General features: G+C 35.7%; 1 protein-coding gene across 1 annotated transcript; it reads right to left on the reverse strand.

Annotated features, from left to right (window-relative positions):
• Nucleotides 1-3,849: 3,849 nt before the first annotated feature.
• Nucleotides 3,850-17,728, reverse strand: LOC135588841 (GDP-mannose transporter GONST1-like). The gene is made up of 9 exons (XM_065081183.1): nucleotides 17,639-17,728; nucleotides 12,705-17,553; nucleotides 12,440-12,579; nucleotides 11,231-11,360; nucleotides 10,690-10,788; nucleotides 8,403-8,557; nucleotides 6,875-6,991; nucleotides 4,360-4,457; nucleotides 3,850-4,269 (listed from the first exon to the last, which is right to left on the reverse strand). Exons 2-9 carry the CDS (start codon nucleotides 12,975-12,977, stop codon nucleotides 4,226-4,228), a joined length of 1,056 nt encoding a protein of 351 aa, XP_064937255.1. The 5' UTR covers nucleotides 12,978-17,553; nucleotides 17,639-17,728; the 3' UTR covers nucleotides 3,850-4,225.
• Nucleotides 17,729-18,741: the final 1,013 nt, after the last annotated feature.

Here is an 18,741-nt window from a genome sequence, read left to right on the forward strand (position 1 = left end):
TCCTGTTCTTTGGAAGGTGATTGTGTTCAACATGTTCATCATGTGCATTGTGCACCATTTCATATGTCATCAATGAACCAATTAGTTCTTCAAGTGGTAAGTTGTTTAGGTTTTTAGCTTCTTGTATTGCAGTTACTTTTGAATCCCACTTCTTAGAAAGAGAACGCAAAATCTTGTTTACGAGTTCAAAGTCCAAAAAACATTTTCCAAGAGCTCTTAAACTATTGACGACATCCGTGAAACGGGTGTACATGTCGCCTATAGTCTCGCTTGGTTGCATTCGAAAAAGCTCGAAATCATGCAATAAAAAGTTAACTTTCGAGTCTTTGACACTACTAGTTCCCTCGTGCGTGATTTCAAGTGTTCGCCAAATGTCAAAAGCTCTTTCGCACGTAGAAATCCGATTGAACTCATTTTTGTCCAAAGCGCAAAATAAGGCATTCATAGCCTTTGCGTTTAAAGAGAAATACTTCTTCTCCAAATCCGACCATTCGTTCGTCGGTTTAGAGGGAAGTTGAAAACTGTTTTCAACGATATTCCATAAATCCAGATTTAGAGAAATCAAGAAAACTCTCATTCGAGTTTTCCAATAAGTGTAGTCCAATCCGTTAAAGAACGGTGGACGAAAGACCGAAAAGCCCTCTTGAAGAGCCATATCTCTCGGGTGTAAATCCGAAATGAGAAATACCCCGCTCTGATACCAATTGTTAGGATCGAGAGCACTAAGAGGGGGGGGGGGGGGGGGGTGAATTAGTGTAGCGGAAATCTTTCAGCGATTAAAAACGAAACCTGCGTTCGTTTGATAAAAACTATTTTGATGCAAAAGCCGATTCTAAGAATACTTATGATTAAGTGCAGTTTATGTCTAAACACAGTTTGCGTCTAAGCGCAGTTTACGCAGTTTGCATCTAAATGCAGTTTGCGTCTAAATGCAGATTACGTCTAAGCGCAGTTTGCGTCTAAGCGCAGTTTGTGTCTAAGATCAAATTGCGTCTAAGCACAGTGCAGTTTGCGTCTAAACGCAGTTTTACGTCTAAACACAGTTTTACGTCTAAACGTAGTTTTACGTCTAAACGCAGTTTTACGTCTAAACGTAGTTTTACGTCTAAACGCAATTTGCGTCTAAACGCAGTTTTACGTCTAAACGTAGTTTTACGTTTAAAAGTAGTTTACGTCTAAAACACAGTTTTACGTCTAAACACAGTTTGTGCAGTTTACGTCTAAACGCAGTTTTAAAGGGATATGAACTTAGAAACTTCGTTCGTAAAAGCGCAGAAGACAGTTTTGCAGAATCAAAACGTAAACGTAAACTGTAATGTATGAAAACACCGATTTACGTCTGAATGCAGATTCGGAAAGATCAGCACTTAGAAACTTGTTCGTAAAGGCGCAGAGAGCAGTAGCTATGTAGGAGGTTTGCAGTAATGATAAAGTGCTCAAAATAAACGCAAACCAGAGATTTAGAGTGGTTCGGTCAGTCTTGACCTACTCCACTTTTGGCTTCCTCCACCGACGAGGTCACCGACGTCAACTAGAGGCCTTCCTTCAATAGGCAAAGGCCAACTGCCCTTTTACAGATTCACTCCTTTTGATTGGCTCAGGAGACAACCCTTACAGGACCTTCCTCTCCTCTCTTTACAACTCAAGACTTGAAGAACAGAAAGAGGAGAACTTTAGGACTTTTCACAAATTTGAGCTCTTAGAATCACAGAAAAGATCAAGAATTCGGTGTAGGTCTGTATCTTTTCAGTGTTGAATGGGTGGGGTATTTATAGGCCCCAACCCAATTCAAATTTGGAGCTCAAAACGATCAAATCCCGGAATTCCGGGATCAGGCGGTTGCACCTCCTGACTGGAGAGGTTGCACCGCCTGGCAGAGCTCGAAGACTGAGCCCAGGCGGTTGCACCTCTCTATCAGGGGCGGTTGCACCTCCTGAGTCTGGCTCGGAGACTGAGCCCCAGGCGGTGCCACCTCTTGACTGAGGCGGTTGCACCTCTTTGCCAGAGCTCGAAGACCGAGCTCAGGCGGTGCCACCTCTCTGTCAGGGAGGTTGCACCGCCCAGTCTAGCTCGAAGACTGAGCTCAGGCGGTGCCACCTCCTGGCTGGGGCGGTTGCACCGCCCAGTCTCGCTGGGAGGCTTAGCCCAGGCGGTGCCACCTCCTGGCCTAGGCGGTTGCACCTCCTGGTGCAATCAGGGTCCGAATGGTTAGCTTCATTCGGCCCAATTTCAGTCTTTCATGGGCCCAATTGCCCCAAGATTAAGCTAATGGGATCACCTCCCATTTTTCAACTTAATCAACGTGCTAACTACGATTAGATCTAAGACAATTTCTACAGCTTTGCTTCGGTGCGTCAATCGCTTCTTCCGGCAAGTTTCCGGTGAACTTCCGTCGATCATCCGATGAACCCTCGGTGATGCTCTTGCGGACTTCCGGCAAACTCCTGGACTTTGCGACGATCCACTTGGCGAGTTCCGACGAGCTTCACTTGGCAAGCTTCTGGACTTCTCGGATCTGTTCTCGCAGAACCTCCGATGACCGTCCGAACTTCCGTCGAACTCTCGAACTCCCAACGTGATCATGAACTTGACTCCGGCGTAACTCCTGCTGCTTGTCTAACTTTCATCGTAGTTAATCCTGCACACTTAAAACAAAACTTCGATTGAGACAATTAATCCTAAGCAATTAACCAAGTTGTCCGGCATGTCATTGGTCCCTCGATGCTTCGTCCGATTCTTCGGCGCATCATCCTCTCCTGCAGCCTATTGCCCAATCGGCCAGTTGACTCCGCTATCCTTGGCACAATACCTGCTCTTCTTGGCCCGATGCCCGAGTCCACGGCCCGAAGCCTTCTGTCGATACGTCGACCGATCCACCGGCCCGACGTCCAATCTTCTGACATGTTCCTTCGGCACAACATGATTTTCCTGCTTTAATTTTCTCATCCTGATCGAAGCATCCTGCGTCACTCAAAACACAGATTAAATCATAAACATATATATCAAGTAGTTTCATCATCAAAATACGAGATTCAACAGATATTACTCTACATATTATGAATGTAAATATGCCTAAGAGAAAATAAGATGAGGTAAACAATACATACTTGTGACATTATATGGAATGATTCAAAAGTTGTTAAAAGGATAGATACCTAGATCCATTCGATTGTAAGTCATATATAACTTAAGCCTTACCTTAATGAAAAATTGATCAACTCTTTATTTAGTGAAACTAGAGAAAGACACACTAAGTTATTCAAACTCTTTTTTTTTTAATAAAACGTCTAAACCAAATGCTGACCATGATAATGGCCAATTAAAACTCAAAGAAAATTGCTTAACTAATTTGATTTATGCTAGAAATTCCGCTTTCAGATATATTACTTTTAAACTACTACTCTTTCTTTTTTTTTTAATATTTGGTAAACTATATATATATATATATATATATATATATATATATATATATATATATATATATATATATATATATATATATATATATATATATATATATATATATATATATATATATATATATATATATATATATGTGAAGGAATAATAGCAATTTTATAAGATGACAAATGGCTTTACACAGATACCCACCGGTAGCCATGGTTATCCCTTGTGCTCCTCTGTAATACGAGCTTGCTAAAGTCCTAAATCTCTCCTGCCCAGCTGTAACATAGATAGCTTCTTATTTTGTCACTCATTTATATTGATGGCATGACAATCCAAGTAAATCAAAGAATGGCCTTTTAGGCCCTTACCAAGACGGACATGCTAGTTGCCAAGTACAATTAGGCAAGGTTGAAATAAATAACAGGAGCTGTAATAGATAAATTATCCAGAAGAAAGAAAAAGTGCAATTATATATGTATTGATGTACTAACACACACAAAAAAAAAAATTTACATGTGGGAGTATATTGGCAGAGGTAGGTAGTCAAGAATTTTTACGCCAATGCCCATTAATTTTACCATGTATATCTCCAGGAAAACGAAATTCCTCGATTAAAAATATTTTAACCTTTAACAAGGAGGTTTCAATGGCATTGGACCTTCTTTGACGTGTCTGTTCACTGTTATCAATAATGTCTTCGGTCCCACGATCACTTCATGCTACATGCGTTGCATCTCCACTGCCTGAATTGTATATCATAATTCTTTTTCAAATCTAAGTTGTGTGAGCATCTTTCTCTGCCTCAGGACTGAGATCGCTACCGCATTTTTGCTTTTGCAAAACATACGCCTGCTAAGAGGCCTGCAGAAGTGGTTTAAGCATATAAGTTATTAGAAAACATGAATCTGGATACGCACTCACAGGCAGAGAAGTAAAATGAAGAGAACCTACCAAAAAGAATGCTCAAGAAATTCTCCATGCTGGTTGGAACTTTGAAGAGAATGATACCAGAAATCGAAAGAGGGATCTTATTGAGTGATCCTACAAGGCTGGCAAAAGCCACACAACAGTCATGATTTGCTCAAAATTTTTAAAACTTTGTACAACTAGCATCATAATGCTCGATTCTTGACCCGCAAAAGAAGTTGCTTAATACATTCCTTAAAGCCCAAATATAGAATGTCTGATTTGAGGCCTCGAGCTCAAACTCACTTCTACATAGAAGCTACAGAATGCTGGATTATAGCCTTGAGCTCAAACTCACCATGTCCACCAAGGATGGAACATGATGCATGTTTATCAATCATCATAAAAAAATTAATCTAATTAATGTTCCTACTTCTAGGACCTACCAACCAATGCTGCCAATCCAGAAAAAAATTCTAGCAATCTTAAAAATAATTATACCTCAATATGTGCTTTTACAAAACTAATTCTTATTTTAATATATTGTGCCGCCCAACTTTAGCTTCGGCATTAGGTGGAGTTTGAGTTTAATTTATTATTTTAAATATAGGCTTACTGTAACATGTTATATCTATTTAAGTGAACAACTAATATAAATGAGCTGTGTTTTGACTTTTTTTTCTGAAGGTAAACATGGTGAGTTTGAATTCTATCCCGAGTCTAACAAGCTACAGCACACTGTTTTAGTTTTTAAAGGAGATACTGCTTTCTCTAGCCATTGGCCCTCTCTATGTTTGCTCTTCTTTCCTATATTCTTCAACTTTTAGTGTTCTGTTTCAGTTTGCTTATTTTAACCAAAGTGAACAACATGTGTTGCATCAACTAGTTTTAAATGTCTGTCAAACAGATTTGCTCGTTTGTACGCCAGAGGTCCAGGTATTAGAGCATTCTAATTTCTGAAGAGGTATCAACTAAACGATGAAACAAAAAATTGACTATATAAAGAGATCTCAATTGAATCAATCTGAACCGGAATAAAGAATAGCTGAAACAGTGCCGAAGTCACCAAAAAGGACTTCAAGAAAAAGAAAAACACATTATATTTTTAGCTGACTTACTGAAGTACCATCAGACTGGCATGCTCATCGTGAGGTTGATGATACCTTAGTAATATAAATAAAATAGAGGGATCTATCTAGAATGATAAATTAAGTTGATCTATTTGAAGACCGTCCATCAATTACATGTCAAAGGATTCACTTTCTGCACCAGAATCTAATGGCAGCACATTTCAAAAGCTTGCATCTCAGATCCTACGTAAAAGGACATCCTACACTAATATTTTTCTAGTTCATTCAACAAGTTTGGTCCATCATTTGTGTATTTTCATTTTTCTGATACAGAAAAAGATTCAAGTATTCAACTTTGATTTTTGATGATTTTAATGTAGGAATTCATACTCAACATGTTAAAATTCAACCAATTTGAATTTAAATTAGATTTCCATTGGAATGTCAAGTGGACGAGCGTTTCAGCAACAACAAGCCGGTGCATGCATGTTTGGCTTTAATGTAAGATTTGGTTTAAAGCCTCAGTCTTAATTTTACAGTTAGTTAAATAGGGATATTAAAAGCTCGATAACAAAAAAGATCTACGTAGCTGACCCCAAATAGTTGCGACATATGGTTTATTCTTGTTTGTTATTTCTACTTGGACAAACAATTTGTGATTCATTTTGGACTTGATAAAAATAACAAATTTTTTTCTGTAAATGCACAAGAATGTATCTAGCTGTCAAAAATATAATATGCATGAAATTTCTTAAAAAAAGGGAAATATATAATTTATCACCCTTCCTTTGCTATTATCGTCCATAAGCTCCTCTAGTTTTCCTAACATACCTTCTAATCCTTATATTTCGTACGTTTCTGCTGCCAAGTCAATTCAACGCAAGATAATTTATCTTCTATTGTCAACCAAAATCAGTCTGTATACTGATCAAAATTACGTGCATATAATTTTAACCCCCAGATAGCGAGGTAAATTATTTGTCCTTCAAATACATGAACCAGCTACAGATTCAGAATTAGTTGATTCATCCACCAAGTGTCATTATTGAAATAGATTTTTACCACCTTAACGATGCCTCAATCTGTGTATATTGTGAACTTGTGAAACTTGCCCTCAATCTTGTGCATTGCCTTTTATGCTAAATCAGAACAAGAGTAGTCTAATAAAAGAGCATAAACAATAAAGTTAAAGCTAAATAAAAACTTTAGACTGAATTTTATGAAATCCACAAATCATTCGGTAGAATTGACAGTTTATTTGGCAACTCAAGCTCTAGAGAAACAATATGCTTCAATGATGTTGATTGTTGATATGGTGTTTCTTCTGATTCATATAGATGAGCCAAAAAAAGAAAGGGTGAATGTAAAACTATCCTTATAATGTTCAAACAAATATGTGGTGCTTCGCTGGTGGTGGGTGAGGCTAGACAACAGAGAAATGAGAAAGTGCAGTGTATTTTATCTGACAACTAAGGTTTGTTCCACCATACCTATATGTAGTTGCACCCGTCTGATGAAGAAACCACATTGAGGTAAAGCTGATAGCAAGACCTAAAAAACCACTTGAAGTTATCACCAACCAGAACATAGGCATCTTCAAAAGTGGCCTGCCAGTTCACAAGAGAATTCATAAGATATCACCTCCTTCCCAAAACAATCAAGATAAGAAAACAATATTCTCTTGTGATTAAAGTGTCAAAGCGATGCCAAGCCAGATAAGGTACCACAGATATGAAGCAGTGGATAAGTGCAGAGAAGAAAAAGATATATCACCCTCAAAGTTATACATTTAGTCTCACAAAAACAAGCTTTTCATATTTAATTAGTTTTCTGGATTTTTTCCTTGTTATTAATATATAACAATTGTTATTTCCTTTTAATTGCAAATGCTTTTTAAAACTTGAATGAGTTGACAGAGGCACATTAGAGTTATTTGAGTTCAAAGTTTGACTAAGAAGATCCATTTCCATTATTATTTTTAATTAGCATTCAAAAATCTTTGGTCTTACGTTTTTCACAGGTAAATTGATTTAAATCTAACACCAGATACTAGTTTTTCTTTCAAACCTCTTGCATATACTGTACAATTTTCATCAAGTATATATATCTGCAGATCTTTTGTTTTCCTTATCAATTTGTGATATCTCACTGCTGAGGTAGAGTATGTCATTGAATTTCCACTTCAGTTAATAATGATTAATTGGTCTCTGAATTATAAACATATCACATTTGTAACCTAATAAACATGTATGTAAGGTTTAACGACATGGGTCATGCCAGCCAATCACCAGAACAATGTGCCATTATAGTAACACATGCCATTGCTTGTGCAAATGCTACCATTTGGGAAAAAAAAATCAAAATATGATAATAATAACAATAAATGGTGAGGAGAGAAAGAAAAAACATAAAAAAATAAAAAATAAAAGACTAGGCGATTGATTTCCTGACAAACTGACCTGTCATGGGACTATGGGCATATCAGTAGGTTGTATCCAATTATCTCAGGCATTTAATGCCTCTGTCGCTTGAGGCAATTGTGGTCTTTGCTATGAACTCATGGTAAAATTGCGAAATTGCAGTTTGGTAGAAAGGCCACCAAAGGGGAAAGGGCAAAGCATATAGGAATAACAAGACCACCCCCCCTTTCTTTTGTATGTCTTTTCCTTTTTAAACTAGTATAAAAAAGGAGTATTGTCAATCAAATGCAATTAATTTGGCAATATGTATAAAATCTAGAACTCCCATTTTGGCTGTAATTCCCTCGCTAGAACAGTAAGCTTTGGCCAAAACAATTGTTTCTGCTGTAACACAATTATTACTAACCACCATGGTAAGCAGACTTTTCTTTCAATCCAACTCTGTCATTCATAAAGGTTTATTTGTTTTGCAATGCCTTAAGTAACACAGCATAGAATTGAAATAAATTAATTTTGAGAAATAAAAGTGAAAGAAGCATATATGAAGCGACGAAAATGATGTAAAAATTATAATAATCAACTTGAATTATCCACTCACACTTTACAGAGGTAGTCCACTTCATTGAAAACAAATATAAGCAGAAGTCCCAAAGGCAGAGAAAGAGTGTTATTGAGCAAAACCATCGAAAATTCATTCAAGTTCCCAGATTTAGTGGCTTGCTTTGCAGTATCCATGACTCGACGTAGTGTTAACTGTGATATATAAAATTGCATTTGTTAGTCATTCATATCAAGGAACATAAAATGAATTTGGCGTTATGGAGAAGACTTATGCCATACTGTTATAAAATAACTGTGATATATATGTTGCATTTCTATATATCAACTGTTAGAGATCAGAAAAATAGCCAACACGCAAAATCAATTAGAAAGCCTCTTCAAAGACTGCAGAATATGTAAGTTTTATAGTAGGGCCAAAATGGTATATAGATCAGCTGTAATAAGCTGACTCCAATATGGCCAAACAAATGCATCATGTATCCAGAAAATAGGTATCCAAGTACTTACAACTAAGCATGAAGATACATTGTACTATACGAGTGTTGGCATACAGGCTTTCTCCATGACAAGGTGAATACTAATACCCACTTTTCTCGAATGATTTAACACCAAAATTAAGAAAAATAATAGATGTAGATCATGAGTAATTAGGGTCATTTTGAGCTCCATTAAGGACAATATTATTTGTCAAACAAAAAACTACCATATTCCTTAATTGTTCCCAAAATTCTCTTCTAAGACTTTAAGTGCTACTATATCCTTTGTGGACCGAAAGAAATTAAAGTTTCAAAAGGCAGGTCCATAAATCACCTTCTATCATCTCTTCATATGTTTTCTCTAATGCTTGCAGGATAATTAACACTATATTAACAAGGCTGAAGACACTCCTACAAATCGGGCCTGTTCTCAAAATTGGCATTTCTACTCTCTTTTCTACTATCAACTACATTCCTGGGAGAGATGGTTGCCCCCTCCATGTGAATGGATCACAGGTCATACAGATAGATCCCTGTGTCCAACCATGATGGGGCTTGGATGTAATTTGCTAAATCACTAAGAATAGCCTATTATTGCTTCTGTCAAAGGAAGACCAAAGGAGGATAATATTCTCATTCATGAATTTCAGACAAATATCTCTTGGCCATGTGGAAGCTAAGAAAAGTGGTTCGAGGTTAATCTACTCATGGTTAGATTTAAAGGTTGTTATGGAGATACTGAATGAAAGGGTTTAAGCTTCTTGGAAGTGCCAGATAAAAGTGGATCAAATTCAAGCTTTGGGATCATCATTTGATCACAGAGTGTTCTCCTTTGCACAAGAGAAGCAAATAGAGCCACCAATTTTCTTTCTCATCTGTGAACTACTATAGTCAAGTGACTATCTCAATTCTCAATTCCCTCCTGAGATTAATCTCTTTATGTCCTTACCTTTATTGGAGTGTGATCCTGGGAAATGTAATATATAGTTTCCTGAGTCTTGTTCTCAATCACCACAACCCTCAAGGCTGTGGCAAAAACCGACTTTATGGTGCAACATTATCTTTCAATTAATGAAATCTAACCTTTTTCGAATATATATATAAATATATAAATAAATAAATATATATATATATATATATATATATATATATATATATATATATATATATATAGTACTCACCTCACCTGGCTAGTGCTTGTATAATCTTTGTTGGATATGTTGAAACTTGAAAGCACCTTAAACTTTGTTGCAATTGCCCCCACTTGTGCAGTATTCATGAATGCAAAATGTTTCTAATCTTACTGTGCGCCTAAACCAAGGTTCGCTGTACCGTACCATACCGACGTTTCGACCCGGGCTCGGTACGGTACGATACGGTACCAGTGTACCGGGCGGTACATCAGGGCGTACCGAGCGGTATGCCCTGGTGTATCGAATAATTTTTTATTTTTTCATATTGTAGCAGTGCTACAGTATAGCACTGTAGCACTGTAGCGGTACCGGACGGTACACTTCGGTACGGCAGACCTTGGCCTAAACATTCATCTCAACATCTTATTTCAACGACACTAACATAGAAATAAAGTGTAAGGAAAAATAAATAAATAAATAAATAAATAAATATATATATATATATATATATATATATATATAAGAGAAGGAACTTCTGGTACTAAAAGTCTATCTTGGTTATACAAATGTTGAAAACATTGTTCAAACAAAATCATGTTTTATGAATAAGATAGAAAAATATATAGCATATGATGTGACTTCTTCATTTTTGACAAAACCAGAAAATACTGATACTTCATATATGCTGAGAGAATAAGGCACATAAGCAACTGACCGAATATGATGCCGTCAGAAAACAATTTATGATCTGCCATGCATAGCCAATTGCATGGAAGGAGAGATCGGTTGCCCCTCCAGAAATCGCAGAAATTATCTGCAAAAAGAGAGAATGTTAAAAATCAGAAAACTAAATGTTAAAGTTCAAAGTCCTTCACAACTAAAAAATCTCAATAGCCTTTAATTGTTCTTAAAGATCAATGTGGACTTTTTCCGAACATGAAGTACTTAGATCTATTCAAACATGAATGTGATGAAAATTAGTTAAACTATTGAGAAGTAGTAAAAAAAAAAAGATCTACTAATTTGCATCTAATAATTGTTTGAAATAAAGATATTTCTGAGTCAAAAGAACAATGCATGAAGAGAAAGAGCTTCTTTATGCTAAATTTCTTTTTTAAATATTTTCAAAAAAACACTTATCTTATGCAGATGTATGCACCATCAATTGATGCTACCAAAACAAGGAACAACATCAAATTTACTTTATTTTTCTTTGAAGTAAATGTTGAAAATTTCTAAACATGATAGGAATGTACCATTAGGAACAGGGCTGTCCACACTTTTCTGTCATGATGCTTCATGAAAAGATATGTTTCCCCTAGAGCAGTAATGACATTGGTGACATTCTTAAGAACTGTTACCATGGCAACATTGATGTATTTTAAGCTGAAAATAGAAAGCATTCATTGAGCAACATTTGAGAAAGCAATCGGTGATATAAGAATATAGAATTCCATATCGTCAGTCATATGTGATGAAGTTGTGGTTTATAGCTTATGCATGTAGAGGAATAAAGCATTCCAAAAGTATTATGCTACCAAATGCAAGACTGATGAATTACATACAAATAAAGAAGGTATATATTAGACTGATGACCACTGATATTAACAAAAACAAGAACTAAATGAGAGTACTACAGACTGACAAAGGCATAGAAAAGAATTGGCATCAAACATACTAAATAAAGAACAATTGGAAAAATCCATATTATCATAAGTTGTCCAAAAAGTCCAAAATAATTGTTTGATTGAACCCTAATTTGCTTTCAATCCTATTACCATGAAAAAAAAGATGTTTGATGCTAAATATTATGACAAGAAACAAGATTTCTTATATGCGATGAGCCCTCTGTATATTCTGTTCTAAAATGGCAATGTAGCACAACAAAAAACTCATTAGCATAATTCCACTGGCTGCTAGCATACAAATGAAGCTTGTTGTCAGGAATCATTGATCCATCTATAACTAAAAAGAATATATCTGTTACCTAAAGCTTCTTTGCCTCATATCACAGCCTTGAGATCAGAAAAATATTTAGGAAGAAATTTCTTAAGCTCTAAAGACATGAAATTTATAAGCAGATTAGCACTCTTAAATATGTTCTCTCACAGTCTACACTTATAAAAACATGTTTCAACCTTAAACAAAGAGAAAGCTTTGGTGATTCCTTTTCCTCCACTTCAGTACAAAGTGCAAGCAGTTCAAGCAAAAGATAAGCAAGGAAACATGAAGTACCTATCCAAATAAAAGTACAAAATGCCCTAAAATTACAAGCAGATTGCAAAAATTTGGAAGTAAATAAGTTGAATTGATTGACATTTCTCACAAAGACTAGGCATACCATTTTCATTCTAATTTAATAGTTGAGACCATTAATTTCAATATAAATTCAAGAAATAAGTAAATCTTGGAATTATCCAAAAGGATAATAGTAAAGAAATCAGTGTTCTAGGAACTTGTTATACCTAAACATGCTTGTGATAAGCATCCCAACAAATATAACATTCACCGGCAACCAGACTTTGATTAGTTTCCATGTGAGAGGTTCTGTTGATATTACACCTGATGAACTCAAAATGGAAACTACAATTACTGAAACAAAATTCTGCAAACAAAAAAAGGCATCAAACTATAAGTCATTCTAGACCATTTATGTTGGGATAATGTATTAAATTATAGTTCATTAGGTGTGATTTAGACGAACAAAATAGAGTACAGGTTGCTACTCACCTGGTAAAGCATTAACGATATACCAGCACTAAAATCATAGCCTGACAGCACGAATTTGTTTACAAGTATCATGCTGCATGATGATATACAGTATGCCAGACCAGAAAGAAGAGCTTGATTACGTAGCTTTGTAGGTTTGTAGCTGCATAAAATATTATCCCTATCTTTCTCAACTTTACCATCTTCCAAGTCTATCTCAGCATCACGAAAAGATTTTAATCCGGCCATCGACCTATATATATAAAAGTAGATATTGCAAAAGCCAATACACATAATTTAGCATATTAATAGATAGATGGATAGGATTAAGAAAGAGACAGATATAATGTAACACATGCTTAATGAAATGAGTGAAGGAAAAGAAAACCAAGCTATTCTTCAATTGCTTTCCAGATTAAACTAAAAACATATACATACACATGAGCTCTAAATGCAACCAAGAAATTAGATGTATACTATGTAGCATGATGTGCCAAGGTTTTTAATTTCGTACTGTACTGCCCGGCACAAGTGGTATGTACCGATCCACCAGCCTATTAGCACGCGGACCACTCGCTACCGGGCGATACCAGATTTTTTGCCCCGTCGAGCAATATGGGGCTGTACCGAGTGGTAACAATCGAAATTTCAACTATTACTGACCTGTACTGGGTGGTAACGATCGAAATCGACCGTTACCAATTTATATCGGTTTTCAAATCAATTTGACTATTGAAGGCATCCTATAGGGTTTTAAAACTCATTCCTCCCCCTTCTTTCAATCCATTTCTCTCTCATACTTTCTTAAACTCTCTCAAACTCGTTTTTACTCATAATCTCTCTCTTATTCTCACAATTTCACTTTCCTAAACTCAACAAAGCAACAATTTTTATTCACAAGCTACTCCTCAAAGCATGAAAAAGATATATGGCACTATTTTTACCCAATTTACATTAGTTTTGCTAAAATTATACTAAATGTATATTTATTTCGAACTTAAAAATCCTATCCTAACATTTTTTTATTTTTTAGATATTTTCGGAGGGTTTTATGCTTATTTTAGGTGTACCACTCGATATGCCGGTATGTATTGTACCGAGCAAGGCTCAATACGTAGGTATAGTACTAAATTAAAAACCTTGTAATGTACAACTTAAGTCTCTTGCACCTTGAGTTAACCCTTTAATCAATCTTATGATAATCGAGCGACGGATAGTATTTTTATATTAATATTATCTGACATAAACAATATAATTCCCACATTGCACAATAACATGAAAATAAAAGGCAATAACATGCTTAATGAATAGTGTATGTCTTCCATTTGCAAAAGACAAAATGTAAGCTGCGAAGGTAACAAGGACTGACAGTATTTGGTGCTTACGATTACTCTAATATTGAGCGAAGCAGCAATGTAAAAATTAATATGGAGAAAAAACTGAATAAACAGCAAAGGGAGTAATAATATTTAAGCAGAAAACGAAAAGGAAAACAATAATGGAAAGGTACTAAAATCACATCAAAAAAAGCAAGAGGAAGAGCAACTTCACAGCAAAGTTATAAGAATTGTATATTTGGGCTAGGAACTGATGATTGAAAAGTTACTGTATGAAAGATTAAAGATCTAGTTTGACCAAAGAGTTCTATATATGTGATTAAATGGTTTAATATCTTGGAAATTTTCAAGATCTGCAGATTAGAAGTAAAAAATAAGGTTACTTGTGCACCAATATGGGTATGGAAGACAAGCTAAAACTTTTGGACAGAGTTATTTTCAACTTCAACTAAAAAACAATTGTAAAAAAGCTTGAAATTTAAAGTGAATTATGGAAAGAATTTTGATAATCATACAAATATATTAATCAATTTTATAGAAGCAACTAAAATAATAAATTGAACTTTAACAGCAAGGAAAGAAGTTAGAATTCATTGCTTCACTGATATTTAGCTATCAATACATATGTTAAAAAATGCTTTAAAGTATTCTTGTCAACAATCACAGTGCAAACAGATTTTTTTTTTAATAATAAAGCTGTTCAACCTCATAGAGACACTCTTTCTCATACAAAATAGACAAGCCACATGAGTAATAAACAAGTTGCACTCAACATGAATCCACTCATATAGATTGGACCTTAATCAATCAAAATACTAGGCTGAAAAAGCACAAGGTACTAGAAGAAATATAAATCTTGACTTTGATTACTTCTTAATAGTCAGTTTATGATTTTATTACTGTAATTTTTTTCAGCTAAACTTAAAGTAAAAAATGTATAACTATTAGTCAACTACAAAGCTGTAAAGATCAGACTAGGCAGTTGCAAGACTTAACAGATGAAATACAATGAGACCCAATCTCCTGTTCTTCAGGAATTCAGCACTTCAAGTTGTAAATACTTATGTTTAGGTTAAGATATCTGAAAGATGGAGCATACTTAAAAGAAATGACAAGGAAAAATAGGAACTGGTAATTAACATGAAAGACACTAGGGTGTGGATGACAAGAAACATTGTGGATTAAATTATGAGATGTAATGAGGCCTGCCTGCTGACATCTCTTCTTCCACTGACTAATGGACTAGTTACTGGAACGACACCTCCATTCTGTTCATGGCTAATCAGCAGAGATCTTTCACCATTTAGAACCAACCCACTTGTATTCTGAGAACCAAGTCTACCAAGAACTCTTGGGAGAGTTTAGAGGAATACCTAGAGGAACTCTGGAATTATAAGAATAACTATTTACAAAATTCACATTCAATTGATAGCTCATCATAAAGTTATCTAAATATCTTTCATGGAACACTATTGGGATTGTGTTCTGTTCTACAACCAAACAACTGACCCTAAAACTAATCACAGGTTTTACATCATATTAAGAAATCAGTACATTCCCAGAGGAGAAAGAATCATTTGAATTTGATCTGCCAATTATCTAGTAATTCCAGGCACAAGCAAACTGCAGTATTTATGTCGAGGTGATTCGTACACCTCTGAGGAGTGGATGCTATATATCCAAGTTCTACAAATTATAATCACAGCTAAATTCAAGAGCACGTGAAAATAACCCAAGAGGTTTTGTTGTAACAGGACAATTCAATCCACCCTGCCTAGGATGTGGGTCCTGTAGCTTTCTACCAAATAATTCATAAACTTAAAGCTCATAAGCTAGAAACTAGGCAGGAATTGATGGTTTTATATGATCCAAACAAGTATTAAAAGAGAAATATCATCACCATGACAAGCTGTGCCAAAGGACCAAGAGAACTGTCGAAGCACAAACATTTTCTTCGAAAATCTCTCACTTCCAAGATACAATCAAAATTCAGGTGACCATTAAACATCTAAATACCCAATCAAACACTACCAAGTCTTCTGATAACTTCGATCAAGTAGAGCACACATGAGTACACACTAAATATAACTAAGATAACATTATCCTCTATATATTAGACAGCCCACTAAGGTGAAATCCAGATTCAATGACCTAGATCAACAAATTATACTGGTAAAAGAATGGAAAAGGTATCGATATGAGTTATTACAAAACCATAATTTCCATGAAAAAACCAACACCAACCAAGTCGAAGATTAAAAACACGGCAAAAGGATACCACTTACAAGTTACAATGATCAAAATCAAGAATGATGCACTGTTGAAAGAAAAGGTTAAAGAGAAGCAGACCCTAGCAGAGGTTGTCATACATAATACATTTTGATTAAACAAAAATGAATTCTTCAGACAATTACTGTTTCTAGAAGAACTGAAAGAATGCAATTACTACATTTCGGAAGAACTGAAACGATACGAACATCCAGTTCCAACTTCGACATAAACCAGACAAATATCTGACGCACATCAAAAGCTCTTGAACACCCAAATTATCCAAAAAACGAAAAATCTTTACACTGTTTGGTGGTTCAGCGATGCGCATGCATAGCTTATAACAAGAAGCAAGCCTTCCACACCGCTTGCCATCCCCAACAAAGAAAGAAGTAACAACTTTCCTTTATGGATGAAACCCCGTCTTGGCTAATTTTAAACCATTAAAATCAACCCAAAGTAAAACAAAAACAAAAATGAAAAGAACAAGCAAATCCTCTGTCATCGGGCTCTTCCAGAATCCGGAACAAAAACTCGACTTTCTCAGCGAGAGGTCGGAACAAAAGCTTACCTGGAACCCATCAGCTGCGGAGAACGATCGAAATCCGCCTTCTTCGACGATTAAAGAAGCCCCCCTCCCCTCACAGCAGGACGAGGGTCAGCTACGAAGGGAATAACACAACAGGGATGTGAGAGTGAGAGAGAGAGAGAGAGAGAGAGGATCGAATCCCCGCTTCGAAGAAAGAATTCGAAAGGTTGACAAGACATTGAAAAGGAACGTCCTTTTAACCTACTGGGCTTCGAAGGGCGAGCATATAAGATGGTCTTAACCTACTGAAAAGCTACGTCCTTTTGACACTTACTAAATTCTCCTTTTCAACGCTTCCACTTCGACCATGACTACCTCGCCTTCGGCCCCTCCCTCGTCTGTGCACACCCCCACCGACACCTCGCCCCACCTCCTCATCCGAAGCCTCCAGATCCGGGGAAGGAGACAAGCGATCCGCCGCCCTCTGCTGGTAGCTCGAGGAGCGAGGTGCGAACTTCACTGCTTTCAAACAACGCCCCCATTTCTTGGGCAAGAAGACTCTCGAGGAAGGGCCATGGTACAGGCACATGGAGACCAGATCGTGCGCTGGAATATAAACTTGAGAAGATAGAAAGCTCTCAGCTCTCACTGAAACTGGACCTCGTGGATGTTAATGAGGCGAGAATTAAGTGGCGCACAGGCGTGAAGAAGCCATCGGGATACGTCCTCAACAGCCCTAGAAAACGGAAACCGATTATGTGAAGCAAAATAAACAACCACAAATTTGATGAGCGTAGAACTAAAAAGGGATCGCAGAGCACCTGAAGAACGAATAAGAGCGGTTCAAGATCCAGATCTAGGGTTGGTTAGTCCACAAGAAACTACGGGCGGGAAGGATAGGGGAAAAGAAAAATAAAAAGGAAAAAGAAGGTCGATAAATATTATTATTTTTTTTTTTGGCGATTGCCTTGACAAGACTAAAAGTAACGTGTTTTGTACGCAAAGCTCCTAAAATAAGTAAATAGAATGTAATTAAAAAAAATTTCTTCAAAAATTTTAAAATTTTTATAAGACCTTGTAATCAAAATGACTATTTTTTTTTAAAAAAATGGACCATTAAAGGACCTATTTTTAAAAATTTAAAATAGATTCTTTAATAGTTTAAAAATAAAAAAATAGTTATTTTAAGCTCTCTTATCAATTATAAGATTTCATGAAATTATTTTATTTTTTAGATAAAAAAATTTAGCTATTAATTTTAAATATAATGTATTCGTCACATTATATTTAGTTAGAGGAGAATAAAGTAGAATGTCTAAAATAAGTAAGTAATTAAGAGAGTCATTTCAATTAAAATCGTCTCCTAAGAAATCTTTTTTATTTGACTGATAACCATCAATAAAATCTAATTAAATTGGATTTCGATATCAATTTTTAAATTGGACTTCGATCGAACTCGATCGGAGTTGAACTTGAGTGAGATTTAAGTTATGTTCCATGCGATTTTAAGTTCTGATTCAAACTTGAGATTAGTTCAGTTACATTGGGATCGATTAGATTGTCCTGAATGGATAAATAGAATCGTTTGCTTACAACTATAAAGCTGAAGCATCAACTCTTCAAGATGACTCTAAGTCGGTGAAAGGATTAAGAAATATTTATCAAATATGTAGTAGTAGTCATGTGCCATTGCCTTTAGATTCACTTCTTCTCCTTTGTTGGGTGGCCGGAGATGAAGAAGATGCAAGTATCCCATATGAAAAATGAGATATTTGGTATATTGATGAAATGACCAAACGTAATAAGAATTCTTGATTTATCGGATGTAAAGACGATGACAATATATGGTCTTGATTTTGTGTCGTGGCAGTTCCAAAAAAAAAAAAAAAGTCTAAAATGACTTATTGATTTAGGATCAATAAGA

The sequence above is a fragment of the Musa acuminata genome, chromosome BXJ1-8, assembly GCF_036884655.1.
Source record: "Musa acuminata AAA Group cultivar baxijiao chromosome BXJ1-8, Cavendish_Baxijiao_AAA, whole genome shotgun sequence".
Classification (NCBI taxonomy): Eukaryota; Viridiplantae; Streptophyta; class Magnoliopsida; order Zingiberales; family Musaceae; genus Musa; species Musa acuminata.

Coding starts and splice junctions, on each gene's coding strand:
- LOC135588841 (XM_065081183.1), bottom strand. CDS start 12,977: ATGTGTATTGGCTTTTGCAATATCTACTTTTATATATATAGGTCGATG. Junction 10,789..11,230: donor GGACAGCCCTGTTCCTAATG/GTACATTCCTAT, acceptor CTCTTTTTGCAG/ATAATTTCTGCGATTTCTGG. Junction 8,558..10,689: donor TTCTGACGGCATCATATTCG/GTCAGTTGCTTA, acceptor TATATATCACAG/TTAACACTACGTCGAGTCAT.